Source organism: Lepus europaeus, chromosome 14 (genome assembly GCF_033115175.1).
Source record: "Lepus europaeus isolate LE1 chromosome 14, mLepTim1.pri, whole genome shotgun sequence".
NCBI classification, from domain to species: Eukaryota; Metazoa; Chordata; class Mammalia; order Lagomorpha; family Leporidae; genus Lepus; species Lepus europaeus.
The window spans coordinates 49,155,270-49,169,677 of NC_084840.1; the positions used below are offsets into that span (position 1 = coordinate 49,155,270).

General features: G+C 45.9%; 1 protein-coding gene across 1 annotated transcript in view; it reads left to right on the plus strand.

Moving 5' to 3' along the window:
- Window positions 1-14,408, plus strand: part of GALNT2 (polypeptide N-acetylgalactosaminyltransferase 2) — a 195,290-nt gene that overhangs the window by 102,802 nt on the left and 78,080 nt on the right. Inside the window, exon 2 of the mRNA XM_062210588.1 lies at window positions 5,456-5,549. Within this exon, the coding sequence (XP_062066572.1) occupies window positions 5,456-5,549 (94 nt within the window). The remainder of the gene's footprint in view (window positions 1-5,455; window positions 5,550-14,408) is intronic.

Sequence of the window (14,408 nt, forward strand, 5' to 3'; positions counted from 1 at the left end):
TGGAACAGAGACAGATTATATTTGGGAATGTAATTGGGAATGTTCTTTTAATGACTAAACTTGCATTTACACTTAATTAACTTCCCCAACCACTCAGTAAACTAGCCAATTGGATTTGTTCTTTCTGAAAATAATGTCATTTAATTCAAACCTCATTGCTGTTTTATCTGCTTAGGAAGAGGGTGAGTGTTGGCTGCTGGGCTCTCGGCGTAGGGTGGCTTAGTAGCATTGCTGCATTAGGAGTTCCCGTCTGGTATCGCGCAGGGCCTGGTCTGACTCCACTTTTGCTTCAGGTGCAGAGTCCGGCTGCTTCTGTCGTGTGCGTTTGTAAGAGTGATGTGGGTGGAATGCACAGTTTGCGTTCTTACCTGTGTAGGCTGTGCAGGCCAACCAGATTCAGGTGTGTGAGAAACAGCTGCCGCCATAAGGGGAATTCAGGTTCCATTATGTGGCCCAAAAGCCTTTTACAAAGGGAAGAAAAAGTCTCAGGACCCAGTTTAGGTCGTCCAGCACCCTGGTAAACCGTGAGTGATAAAGTTAAGCTTGAGGTGCCTTGGTCTGGTTGGCAGGGGCTCCTAGACCTGTAGGGATCCCGCTTCCGGCCAGAACCACTGAGCCTTCCACTGTGCATGTGCGTTTTTCTGCAGTGGGTTAGTCACTGCATTCAATGTCATCATCCATCCGTGGAGGGAGAGAGAAACAGAGCGGAGATGGGGCCGCGTCCAAACCCAAGCAGGCTTCCCGGAGCTCAGGCCTCGAGTTCTCCGCCACTTTCCACCCAGCGTAAGCCACTTCGCTGCTCCTCTCATCTCCCTGGTTCACACTTGTCGCTGAAAAGGGGACCCACCTATCACAGTGTCATCCTCCCCTTCCAAAGGGAGAAAGCACAGGCACGGGTCAGCCGCTACACAGCCTGGCCAGCAGTAGACGCGGGGCGGGAGAGCCTTCTTCGTCCATCCCTGAACGGGGCTGCATGCTGGTGTGGGCGCATCTCCTAGTGCATGTGGATGTGCGGGGGGGAAGGCTGTGACGAAAAGCTCCCACGCAAGAGTGGGCGCGGAGCTTTCCTTCAGCTGTGTTTGTGTTTGGGCAGCCACACTCGGCACGATGAGGATTCGAAACAGGGATGTCACAGGCCTGGTGCCCTCCGAGGACCTCGCTTCCTTTTGGATCCCAGACTTTTGTGAAATGATGATGTACAAGATCTAGTGCTAGCAGTGTTCCTGCGCCCCAGGGATGCAGGGACCTCGATTTTTGAGAAGTTAGGCAGCTTTTGCAGGCTGCATTGTCACAATGAGGCTGTGGTGGGAACTCTGAAGCTCTGGTTTCAAGGCCAAGGCTCTTCCCGACATGGCCATGCGGTCTCCACTCCTCTACTGGCCGCGCCTTCTACGCTGTCCTTCTGCTGCCTGGCCCTGTTCTCAGTCCACGCACACCTTCCCTGTCACGCTCCCCGGGAGCTTGATTGACACGACCCTTTCCAGACCTGCAGATGGGCGGGCCCTTCCTTCTGCAGTTGCCTCTTCTTGGTATCTGTAGGGTCTTCAACATCCCCACACCAAACTCCCCTTTTTCCCCTAGCGGTGCTGTTTCTTACGCTGCCCAAACAGTGAACTTCCCTGTGCTTCTCGGTGACCATCCCTCCTGTCGACCAAGTGCTGGGGTCAGAAACTGATTCCTTCCTCCATTCACCACCAGCCCCTCTCCATTCACCACCAGCTGGACCCGCCTCCTCTCTTCATGGCCGGGACCAGGACCTATGCAGCTCACTGTCTCCCCATGGTGTTCTGCCAGCCCCATCTCCTGGCCTCTTTCTGTCCCCCTCCAGTCTGCCTCCACCTGCAGCCAGTGGTACTTACAGAACGTAGATCTCAAACCACTCACCACTTCCCGTGACTTCCCGTTTTCCACCTTTTTGTCCTCTCCATCTGGAACACCTGCCACCCCTCCGCCCCCCCCCCCCCCCCCGTCTCTCCTTGCCTCCCTCACATCTCTGCTGGGGTGCTGTGCCCAGCCGCCTTTGCGATCCCTGTCCCCACCTGTCTGGCGCTGTGCCAGCATCTCCTTGGGCTTTGTACCAGGTCCTGTGTATACCGCTCGCAGAGGAGCTTCCTGACCCCCCACCCCCACCCTGTGCTCCCAGAACTGGGGTCGGGGTGAGGAGGAGAGAATGGGACAGATGAGCTTCTGGGGGGTGAGCTGCAGGTCATTCCCTGGGTATTGTCTCTGCACCAAATCCAGTCAATCCTGAAAGTCTTTCAGGAATTTTTCCCGTTGGCCAAACATATTTTAATAAATAATGAATAGATAATAGGTCATTCAACTTTGGCTCTTTAGTTTGAGGAAGAAGGAAAGTATCTTACCTAAAGACAGTGTAGCCAAATGATTGAGACCATGGACTCCACTGAACCCCCTGGGGATCAGATCCTATCTCATTACAGACTTCATATTACTTAAACTTTTGAGTGACTGGGCTTCCTCACGCATGACATGAGGGTAATAATTATGTCACAGGAAGCAGATTGTGTGTGTGGTGTTTGGGATGGAGTGTGGCTCCTTGTGAGTGCTCTGTGACCAGTTCGCAGTGGCTGCCATGGCTCCGCCTTTACTTCCTCTTTCTCTCTCTTACTCTGAGAATACATAGTTAACACGGTAACTGTTTTCATGACAGTCTGAGAACCAAGCTCATGTAACTTGATTTAAATTGAGCCCTAGGCCACCATCGTCATCAGCTTTAGCTTCTTACCAGCTGTGTGACTCTGGACACACTAACGTCTCTGATGTTAGGCGTCCTCATTGTGAGACAGGTATTATAAAATGCCAAGGTTGCTGCAGGATGAGGAATCACCTAGGTGCAGTGCTTGGTGCACTCATAAATGACACAGTGTTGCTTCACCTGCTTGGTGCTTTGCTGTGCCCTGGTTGTGTGGGCACAACTTCACCTCACACCTTGGTTTTACAAAGGGCATAGTTGAGTGGGAGGGGCAGAGAGGTTGAAGAAGCGTTACTTATGTGTTAATTAATCTTGTTCATGGGAAGAAGTAGAAGTTCATTTTCTGCAAAAACACTGATGGTTGACCCTCCCAAAAATGTTGATTTGGTCATTGCTATAGCTAATGACTGGCTTCTGACATGTAGACAACAAGACTAGAGCTGCAGGCCCCACCAGCAGCATTTGCTTTTGATTTAATTCAAGTACAAGGTTAAATGGTTTGACCCATTAGCCAGTGTATGCAGGAGGCCAATTGCCTGTAGGGAGTTGGGGTAATTATTAGCCACAAGATGTTGTAAATAAGCTACAAAGTTAAAACTAAAGCTTAATTAAAAGTCTACGCGCGGTGATTCTGGTAACTTCATTACTTGCCGATGTAGTGTTCTCACATGTTTCCTTGTATCATAAAACCAATTGGTGGGTTAGATTCTCTTACTGGTGTATATTTGCCATACTTGCCACACTACTCCATCAATGAAAGTTTATTTACAGTCAAATAATCTCAAAAACAAAGTTTACTTATCTTTTCAAGATTTTTTTTTTTTTTTGAGCAAAAAACGATTACAGTGAGATAGGACCATCCCCAGTGATCCAAGTGCCTGACAGCCTGTGAAAGGTCCTGTGCTGGGCGGGTGGGGCTTGTACCCTCCCCCAAGGCACAGACTGGTTTCCCTCACCAGCTCACCACACACCTGCTGCTTCCATGGTAGCCCTGGTGTGATGAGCCGGGCTGTACTGCTTCATCTCAGAAGCGATCGGAAGAAAGACTGAGACAGGAAGGAGGCTTAGGCACAGTTTCTGTCCATCTAGTGTCCTTCTTGAGTTCAGTATGCAGGTTACTGGCAGAGCACGTTGCATTGGGGGTGGGGGGAACCATGTCATTTGGCCCGGGTTCTAGGGGCTAGCCTTCTCACAGATCTCACTTGGCATTTTAAAGAGCCAGAATGTGTCCTGTGACCAACTTCTGCACGGTGCATAATCCGAGCTGCTCCACAGGAGTACTGGCTGCAGAAGCCTGTGGAGCGTGGACTGTGTCCCTGCAGGGAGGGATTACCGCTGCACAGCACCCTGTAGCATCTGCTTGGGCAGTGGCTGGTTGATGATGCCTGCCTCTCAGGAGTCTGCTAGGAAAATAACTAGCCGTGAGAGATCTCTGACTTGGGTTCCGTACAGCAATCTTTCTTACTATAGTCACAGAAATCAGTTCTGGTTTCACACTAAATCTTCAGTTTGCAACTCTGTTCTGTTGTCAGCCCTATTAGAGTAAGCCCATTCCCCGTCCTGTGGTAGTCAGTGGAACTAACCAAGCATTTACAACTTTTTTTTTTTTTTTAAAGATTGATTTATTTATTTGAAAGGCAAAGTTACAGAGAGGTAGAAGCTGGGGGGGGCAGGGGGAAGTCTTCTACCCGCTGGTTCACTCCCAAGATGGCCATCACAGCCAGAGCTGTGCCAATCTGGAGTCAGGAACCAGGAGCTTCTTCCAGGTCTCCCACGTGGTTCAGGGGTGCAAGCACTGGGCCATCTTCTACTACTTTCTCAGGCCATAGCAGAGAGCTGGATTGGAAATGGAGCAGCCAGGACTCGAACCAGTGCCTATATGGGATGCTGGCACTGCAGGCAGTGGCTTTACCCACTATACCACAGCACTGGCCCCAATTTACAACTTCTTTTTTTTTTTTAAAGATTTTTATTTATTTATTTGAGAGGTAGAGTTACAGTGAGAGGGAGAGACAGAAAGGTCTTTTTCCCATTGGTTCACTCCCCAGATGGCCACAACAGCCGTAGCTGCGCCGATTCGAAGCCAGGAGCCAGGTGCTTCTTCCAGGTCTCCCATGCAGCTGCAGGGGCCCAAGCACTTGGACCATCTTCCACTGCTTTCCCAGGCCACAGCAGAGAGCTGGATTGGAAGAGGGGCAGCCGGGACTAAAACCCGCACCCATATGGGATGCCAGCGCCGCAGGCAGAGGATTAACCTAGTGCGCCACGGCGCAAGCCCTGATTTACAGCTTCTGAGGGGTGCTTAGGAGGGACCATCTGGAGAATCTGGTGCTTGGGTGACCATGTACCTGCTGAGGTGTCCCGAGCTCTACCTTCGCTTTAATGGCTTAACTCCTAGTCAGTCATGTAATCCACTTTCTCTGTCTCACTTCCTTACCCTGAAAGCACTGGGAGTGTTTGGAGCCCAGTGTTCGCTTCCTAGCAAAGTGCTGAACTGATATAAAATGGAGAGGGGAATGCAGACACTTCCTGAGAAACTGGTATTCCCACACTATTTCCCCTCTCCCACCGCGACACTCTGACAAGTTCTCCGGTAGGAGTGGGGTGCTTAAGAACTCTCTCTTGTTCACCATTTCTTCCCCAGGGCCACCTGGCATCGGCAGATTCAATATGTATTGACTTGGTGAATGAAGGTGTGCTTAAAGAAGCAATCAACTCATTTGGTGTCTCTGTTCCCCCTAGGAGGACTGGAATGAGATTGACCCCATTAAAAAGAAAGACCTTCATCACAGCAATGGAGAAGAGAAAGCACAGAGCATGGAGACCCTCCCTCCAGGTACTGCCGGGGCCCCCGGGCCAGGGGGTCACCTTGCTTTGCCTGCATAATCTTGAGTGAACTGAAGGTAGTGCCTGGGACAAGAGGCCTGTGGGATACGCAGTGGATCTCCTAAGCCAGCTGGAGACTTTGCCCTGGAGCGCTAATTGACTGACTTCTGTCAGGCCCATCAGTGGATGGTAAAATTGAAAGTCCAGTAGAAGCTGAGGGCTCATTTAAAGAGAAAATAGCAAAAGATAGAAAATACAAGAGTTGGTGAAGTTTTTAATAGACTTTTTTTTCCCACAGTAGTTTGGCTTTGAAAGCAGCACTGAGGGGGAGATGCAGAGTTCCTATACATCCCCTGCCCCTACACATGTATAACCTTTCCTGTGATCTCTATCTTGTACCAGAATAGTACATTCATTAGAATCCATTAACTATATTGACAGATTGTCATCACCCAGAGCCCGGAGTTTATATTAGGGTTCATTCTACTGTGGATTTCGACAAATGCGTAGTGACACGTATCCATCATTATAGTGTCATTCAGAATAGTACTACTGCCCAGAAGATTGGCTGTGCTTCCCCTGTTTGTCCCGCCCTCCTCCTTAACCCCTGCAACCATTCAGTGCTTTCACTGTCTCCTTTGTCCTGTCTTCGTTAGAATGTCACAGAGATGGAGTCATGCAGGGTACAGTCTTTCAACATCGATACCTTTCAACTAGTAATAGTCATTTGAGGTTCCTCTGTGTCTTTTTCATGGCTTCAAAAATCACTTTCTGTCTAGTGTTGAATTATACGCCATTGTCTGGGTATACCATGTTCACCTACTGATGGATAGCTTGGTTGTTTCCCAGTTTGGGGCAGTGATGAGTAAAGCTGCCATGAGTATCTGTGCAGGTTTTTGTGTGGACATAGCTTTCGATTCATTTCCCTAAGTAACAAGGAACACGACTGCTGGTACAGATCATGGGAGAACGTTTTGGAAGAGATTATCAGACACCTCCAGAGTGGCTGTGCCATTTTGCATTGCCAGCAGCAATGAACTGAGAGCTCCCATTGCAAAGCCTCTCCAGCATTGGTATTTTCTGGATTTTTACCATTCTACTAGGTGTACAGTGGTGTTTCACTGTTATTTTATTCTGAAATTTCCTAATGACATGGCAGAGAATATCTTTTCATATACGTATTTGTCATCTTTGTATCTCCTTTGGTGAGATGTTCAGGTCTTTTGTTCTTTTTAAAATTAGGCTATTTCCGGCTGGCGCCGTGGCTTAACAGGCTAATTCTCCGCCTTGTGGCGCCGGCACACCGGGTTCTAGTCCCAGTTGGGGCGCCGGATTCTATCCCAGTTGCCCCTCTTCCAGGCCAGCTCTCTGCTATGGGCCGGGAAGGCAGTGGAGGATGGCCCAAGTCCTTGGGCCCTGCACCCGCATGGGAGACCAGGAGAAGCACCTGGCTCCTGGCTTCGGATCAGTGAGATGCGCTGGCCGCAGCGGCCATTGGAGGGTGAACCAGTGGCAAAAAGGAAGACCTTCCTCTCTGTCTGTCTCTCTCACTATCCACTCTGCCTGTCCAAAAAAAAAAAAAAAAAAAAAAATAGGGTATTTCTTTACTGTTGGGTTTTTAAGTGCTCTTTGGATATTTAGGATAGCAGTCCTATATCAGGCCAGACTATTGCAAATATTTCCTCCCTGTCTGTGGCTTCTCTTTTCATTATGTTGATAGTGTCCTTCCCAGAGCAGAAGTTTTTTATTTATTGAAGTCTAGCTCTTAAGTTCTTTCCTTGTGGATCATGCCTTTGGTATTTGTCTTTAAATAGTCATTGCTGGACCTAAGGTCACCTAGATTTTCTCCTGTGTTTTCTCTAGGAGGTTTGTAGTTTTGTGATTTACAGTTAGGTCTGTGATCCATTTAGAGTTCTTTTTTGTAGTGGATATAGGGTCTGTATTGAGATTCTTTCTCCCCACCCCACCCCCCACAACATGTGATGTCCTGTTGTTACAGCACAGCTTGTTGAAAGTGTTGTTGAAAATACTGTCTTCTCTCCATTGTGTTGCCTTTGCTCTTTTTGCCAAGGTTGGTTGACCATATTTATGTGGGTCCATTTCTGGGTTCTCTGTTCTGTTCAGTTCATCTTTCTGTCTCTTTTGCCAATATCACACTATCTTGGCTCTACAACTTTATAATCAGCCTTGAAGTCAGGGAGTATCAATCCTCTGGCTTTTTCCTTCTCCTTTAAGATACTGTTGGCTCTTCAGAATCTTTCACTGCTTCATAGAAAGTTTAGAATTTGTTTGTTGATAGCCATCAAGTAACTTGCTGGGATCTCCCAGGGGATTGCATTGGCTCTGTAGATCAAGCTGGGAAGGACTGATATCATGGCCCTCTTGAGTCTGACATGTCCATGAACGTGGAACAGCTCTCTGTTTAGTTCTTCCTTGATACCATTCATCAGAATTTTGTAGTTTTTTTTTTTTTTAAAGATTTATTTATTTTTTTGAAAGGCAGAGTTATAGAGAGAGAGGCGGAGACAGAGGTGGAGAGAGATCCTCTGTCTATTGTTCACTCCTCAAATGGCTGCAACAGGCAGGGCTGGGCCAGGCTGAAGCCAGGAGCCAGGAGCTGCTTCCAGTTCTCCCGTGTTGGTGCAGGGGCCCGAAGACTTGGGCCACTTTCCGCTGCTTTCCCAAACACATTAGCAGGGAGCTGGATCAGAAGTGGTGCACCCAGGACACAAACCGACATCCATATGGATGGCATATGCTGTGCCACAGTGCCAGCCCCATGAATTTTGTATATTTCATCTTATAAATCTCCACATATTTTTTTAGATTTGTACATACCTATTTCAACTTTGTACTTTGTTCATTCCTGCTGCGTAGTAAAGTGATTGACTTTTTTTAAAAAAAAGATGTATTTGTGTTTTTTGAGAGGCAGAGTTACAGGCAGACAGAGACAGAGAGAGGGTGAGACAGAGAGAAAGGTCTTCCATCCACTGGTTCATTCTCCAAATGTCCACCACAGCTAGAGCTGAGCCAATTCGAAGCCAGGAGCCCAGAGCTCTTCTGGGGTGCCCATGTGGGTGTAGGGGCCCAAGCAATTGGACATCTTCCACTGCTTTCCCAGGCCATTAAGAAAGAACTGGGTTGGAAGTGGAGCAGCCGGGACATGAATCAGTGCCCATATGGGATGCAGGCAGAGGCATAACTTACTATGCCACAGCACAAGCCCCAAATGATTGACCTTTGTGTATTAACCTTGTGTATTACAATCTCGCTATAATTGTTCATTAGTCCCAGAAGTTTTTTGGTTGATTCTTTCATATATTTTATGGAAACAGTAATGTCATCTTTTAACAAAGTTTTATTTCTTCCTTCCTAATCTGTATAGCTCTTATTTATTGTTTTGACTTTGTACTTTGCTAAGACTTCCAGTATAGTGTTGCAAACAGGGGCTGTCTTTGCCTTATTTCTGATTTTAGCAGGAAAGTTTTAAATTTCTCACTATTAAATGTGATGTTAGTGGTAGGTTTTTTGGTGGATTGTTCTTTATCAAATTGACATTTTCCCATTGTATTCTTAGTTTGTTCTGAGTTTCAATCTTGAGTGGGTATTGAATCTTGTCAAATGCTTTTTCTGTATTTGTTGACATGATTATGTTTCCTCAGCCTGTTGATGTGATGGATTAAAGTAATTTGTTTTCATTTGTTGAAATGACCTTACATAAGTAGTATAAATTTCACTTGGTCACGGTGTCTAATTTTTAGTATATTGTTAGATTTGATTTGCTAATATTTTGTCAAGGATTTTTGCATGTGTTCATGAGAGATGTTGGTCTGTATTTCTGTTTATTTTTATTTTTTTCTGGTACTGTCTTTGTCTCTTGGCATTAGGGTAATACTGCTCCCACAGAATGAGTTAGGAAGCATTCCCTCTGCTTCTGTCGTCTGGAGGAGACTAAAGAATTGGTGTAATTTCTTACTTAAATGTTTCATAGAGTATACCTGTGAGCACATCTGGGCCAGTCCTTTCTCTTTGGGAAGCTTCTTCATTATTGGTTCAATTTCATTAATAGATGTGGGTCTGTTCAGGTTGTTCTTGTGTGTGTGTTGACGCATTATTTTTCAAGGATTTCAGCTAGCTTACTGAATTTGTGGGTACAGAGTTATTCATACTAGTCCTCTGTTACCTTTTTAATGTTCATGAGATCTGTGGGTGCCCCTTCCTTCATGTCTCATATTAACAACTTGTGACTTCTCTATTTTTCACTTAGCCTGGCTAGAGAAATCCCAATTTTATTTATCTTTTCAAAAAGCCAACTCCTGTTTTTGTTGATTCTTTCTGTTGGTTTCCTTTTTCATCATCACTAATTTTTGTTATTTCTTTTCTTCTGCTTTACTTTAGATTTAATTTTCTATTTTTCTAATTGCTTATGGTAGTGGCTTAGATTGTTGATTTTAGCTCTTTCTTGTTTTCTACTGTATACAATCAATTTTTTAATTTTCCCCTTGCAAATACTTTCATCGAATCCCACAAATATCAATAAGTTGAATTTTCATTTCCATATTCACAATGTTTTTTGAGTTTCCCTGGGCATTTCCTCTTCACTTAATGTGTTACTTAGAAATATTTTGTCTCTCCGCCTTGCAGCGCCGGCACACCGGGTTCTAGTCCCGGTCAGGGCACCGATCCTGTCCCGGTTGCCCCTCTTCCAGGCCAGCTCTCTGCTGTGGCCAGGGAGTGCAGTGGAGGATGGCCCAAGTGCTTGGGCCCTGCACCCCATGGGAGACCAGGAGAAGCACCTGGCTCCTGCCATCGGAACAGCGCGGTGCGCCGGCCGCAGCGCGCCTACCGCGGCGGCCATTGGAGGGTGAACCAACGGCAAAAGGAAGACCTTTCTCTCTGTCTCTCTCTCTCACTGTCCACTCTGCACTCTGCCTGTCCAAAAAAAAAAAAAAAGAAAGAAATATTTTGTCTCTAATCTTCAGTGTTTTGGGAGTTCTTAGTTATGTTTCTGTTATTGCCTCCTTGATCTGAAACCATACATTTTATGATTTCTGTTCCTTTAAATTTGTTGAGGTGTGTTTTGCAGCCCAGAGTGTGATCTCTCTTGGGGAACACTGCATGTGAACTTGAGAAGAATGTATATTCTGTTGTTGGATAAAGCAGGCCTTAGGAGTCGATTCTATTCAGTTGGTTGATGCCACTGTTGAGTTTAGCTCTGTCCTGCTGACTTCCTGCCTGCTGGTTCTATTTCTAATAGAGAGGTGTTGAAGTCTCTGAACAGTGGATCCATCTGTTTCTCCTTGCAGTTCTGTCAGGCTGTGCCTCACGTATTTTGATATTCTGTCGTTGGGCATGTACACACTGAGAATTACATCTTAGACCCAATTGTTAGGTAGTGTTCCTTTTTTATCCTAAAAACTTTCCTTACTCTGAAATCTGCTGTGTCAGAGATTTATATAGCCATTTCTACTTTTCTTTTGATTGGTGTTAACAGGTTGAATCTTCTTCTGTTCCTTGACTTTTAATCTATACTTACACTGGGCGTCTTGTAGGAAATATATGTTGGGTGTTGTTTGTTGAGCCACTCTTTCAATCTTCAACTTTTAGTGGATGTATTTAGATCATCGATGCCACAGTGTGTGTTGGTAGTCTTAGTTTCTACTGTATTTGTTATTGTTTCCTATTCATTGATTTGATATATGTGCCTGTTTTGGTCTTCCTTGCTTTTTGTGCCTTTTGTGATTTCAAATGAGCCTTTTATATTATCCTGATTTTCTTCTCTTTAAGCTTTTTTTTTTTTTTTGAACTATTTTTACTGGTTTCTCTAGAGTTTATAATATACATTTATAATGAATTCAAAGTCACTTTCAAATAACACTGTGTGGCATCTCAGGTAGCACATGTGGCATAACAACAAGGCAGTATGAATTCCTCCCTCCAGGCCCCGTGTCATTGCTGTCATTCATTTCACTTAACAAAGAAGCATACCCAAGCACCTGTATATAAATGACGTATAAGAATGTACCATGGACTACTTTATTGTTACTTTGGACAAACTGTGACTTCTTATGTCAGCTAAGAATAAGAAAGATGTTTTTCATTTTGCTTTTACTTACTTCTTCACCAGTGCTCCTCTTTTAATTACGTAGACATGAATCTTTTGACCAGGATCATTTTTCTTCTCTCTTCTGGCAACGAATTCTCATAGTTTTTGTTTGTTTGAGAAAGTCTATTTTACCTTCATTTCAAAGGCAAGTTTTGCAGGTTACAGAATTCTGCTGCTTTGTGTGTCTCTCTCTTAAAACTTTAAACATTTCGCTCCACTTTCTCCTTGCTTGCCTGGTTTCTTTGGAGAACTTTGATATCATTCTCATCTTTGCTTCTCTGTCTGTAAGGTATTTCTCCCTCTGGCTGCTTTCAAAGTGTTTCTTTTCCTTTGAGATTCTGCAGTTTGTATATAATATACCTACTATACTTTTTTTTTTGGTTTGGGTTCTTGTTTTGTCTTGTTTTCCCTTAACTCACCTGATATCCTCTGTGCTATACGCATCCATGGTTTGTTGTCTGACATGAATTCTGGGGAATTTCTGAGTTGTCATTGTTGTGTATGTATGTTCCTATTCTTCCCTTTCTCTCCTTTCCTTCTTCTTTTTTTTTTTTTTTTTTTTTTTTTGACAGGCAGAGTTAGACAGTGAAAGAGAGAGACAGAGAGAAAGGTCTTCCCTCCGTTGGTTCACCCCCCAAATGGCCACTACAGCTGGTGCCACGCCAATCCGAAGCCAGGAGCCAGGTGCTTCCTCCTGGTCTCCCATGTGGGTGCAGGGGCCCAAGTACCTGGGCCATCCTCCACTGCCTTCCCGCTCCACAGCAGAGAGCTGGATTGGAAGAGGAGCAACTGGGACTAGAACCCAGCACCCATAGGGGATGCCAGTGCCGCAGGTGGAAGATTAACCAAGTGAACCACAGCACAGGCCCCTCTCTCCTTCCCTTCTAATATACCCAGGACATGTCTTAACACTTTTGTGCTTGTCCCACAGTTCTTGAATATTCTGTTCCAATTCTTTTTCTGTCTTTTTTTCCCTTTGGGAGATTTCTGTTGATATGAACTCGAGTCCACAATCTTCTCAGCCCTGTCTAGTGTCCTAAGGGGCTCCTCCAAGGTACAGTATTTTCCATTTCTAGTATTTCTCTTAGGTTCCTTTGTAAGGCTTCCATGTGTCCGCTTACATCATCCATCTGTTCTTGCATTTGGTCTACTGTATCCATTAGAGCCCTCAGCGTCGTAACCTACCTGTCTTAAGTCCTCTGATCATTCCAGCCTTGAATCCCTGGTTCTGATCATTGTTTCCTTCCTTCTTCAAGCTGTGCCTTTGCCTTTTAGTATGTGTTGCAACTGTTTTATTTCATTTCTGAAAGCCGGACAGGGTGTGATGAGTGGAAGAAACTGTTGCCATAAGCCCTTGGCGATGCTTTGTGGTGGACAGCTGTTGAGGAAGAGGACATGTTCTGTAGTCCCGTGATCAGGTTTCAGTCTGTTGGTGAGCCCGTGTCCCTTGGCTGTGACCTTCACATAAGTGCCTCTCAGCGTTCCCCTCCCTGCCCCCATGGGTAAGACAAGAGGGTGATTGGGCCCTGTTGAGATCCCGGTAGGGATGGCTCTGGTCAGGCAGTTGCTCCTGATGCTGGGGTTTGGTCTTTTCCCTCGCTCCCTGCTGGAGCTTCCAGATGTCAGAGCACAGAGGAGGGGATGGGGACCCTGCCATTCTCAGTCTCTCAGCTGTGTCCCTTCCCGCTGAGCCTCACAGGTTAGGTTTTCCAACCTCAGGGCTGGTTCTGTGGAGGTTCCTGCTCCTGCAAGTTGTGATTCTCTGTATTTGCCTGCCTGTCTCTAATTCGGGGGGGGGGGGGGGCACTGGTTTACCCTGTGGTCTCAGTTCTCTAATGAATCTTAGAAGAGTTGTTAGTTTTGCATTTGGTTTCTTGTTGGTGTGGAGTGATGGCTTCCAGTCTTCTTCTATGCCATCCTGAATGCCAGAAGACTGTTCACGAAGTTTCCTCTGTTGGTGAGAAGCTGTGAGCTGACGTTCCTTGCTGCATCATGGCAGCCAATGCCAGCCCCACACACTCATTGTGCCAGCGCACCAGACACCAGGCGTGTCACGGTTACAGTGGTGGCGAGGAAAGGTGACCTTGGCTACATCTCAAGTGAAGGAAGAGTTTCCATGCTGACAAGGCAGTGAGCAAAGCAAGATTTACTTAAGTCAGAAACTGCCTCCCACAGCAGCCAGGGGGGAGCTCCCCTAGAGGCAGGCCCAAGAAACTGTGATGGTCAAGTCTTTTTAAAAACGCACAATTTTGGGATTAAAAAAAAAAAAAACAAACAAACCAGAACAGCAGCTAACCATCAGTCAGAGCGTGGGGACAAAAGCCATCAAAAGGCCAGATTTATAGTCCTCTATTGTCCAGCTTGCTCAGGGTAAGACAAAACACCATCAGAAAGGTGTGATTGGTAAATTCTCCTTTCTATTCTCATGATAAACCAAAACTCAGAAAGGTAAAATTGTTACAGGTAAAGCAGTGGTGGAGAGAACACAACCACCTCGGTTCTTTGTCTCACGTGGAAGAATTTCCAGGCGGACAAGCAGAGAGATTTAAAAGCAAGATTTATTAGAGTCAGAGACCTCCAACCAGAGCAACATGGAGGGGAGTTTCCAAGAGAGGAAAAATCCCAAAGAGGCCAGCGGTACTGGGGTTTTTAAGCACAATTTTGGGGAAGCATAAAAACTTATCAGCTTGATATTCAGTTACAAGATGGGAACAAAACCTGATTTTAAACCTTTATCAGAGCTATCAGAAGGCTGGGATGCCT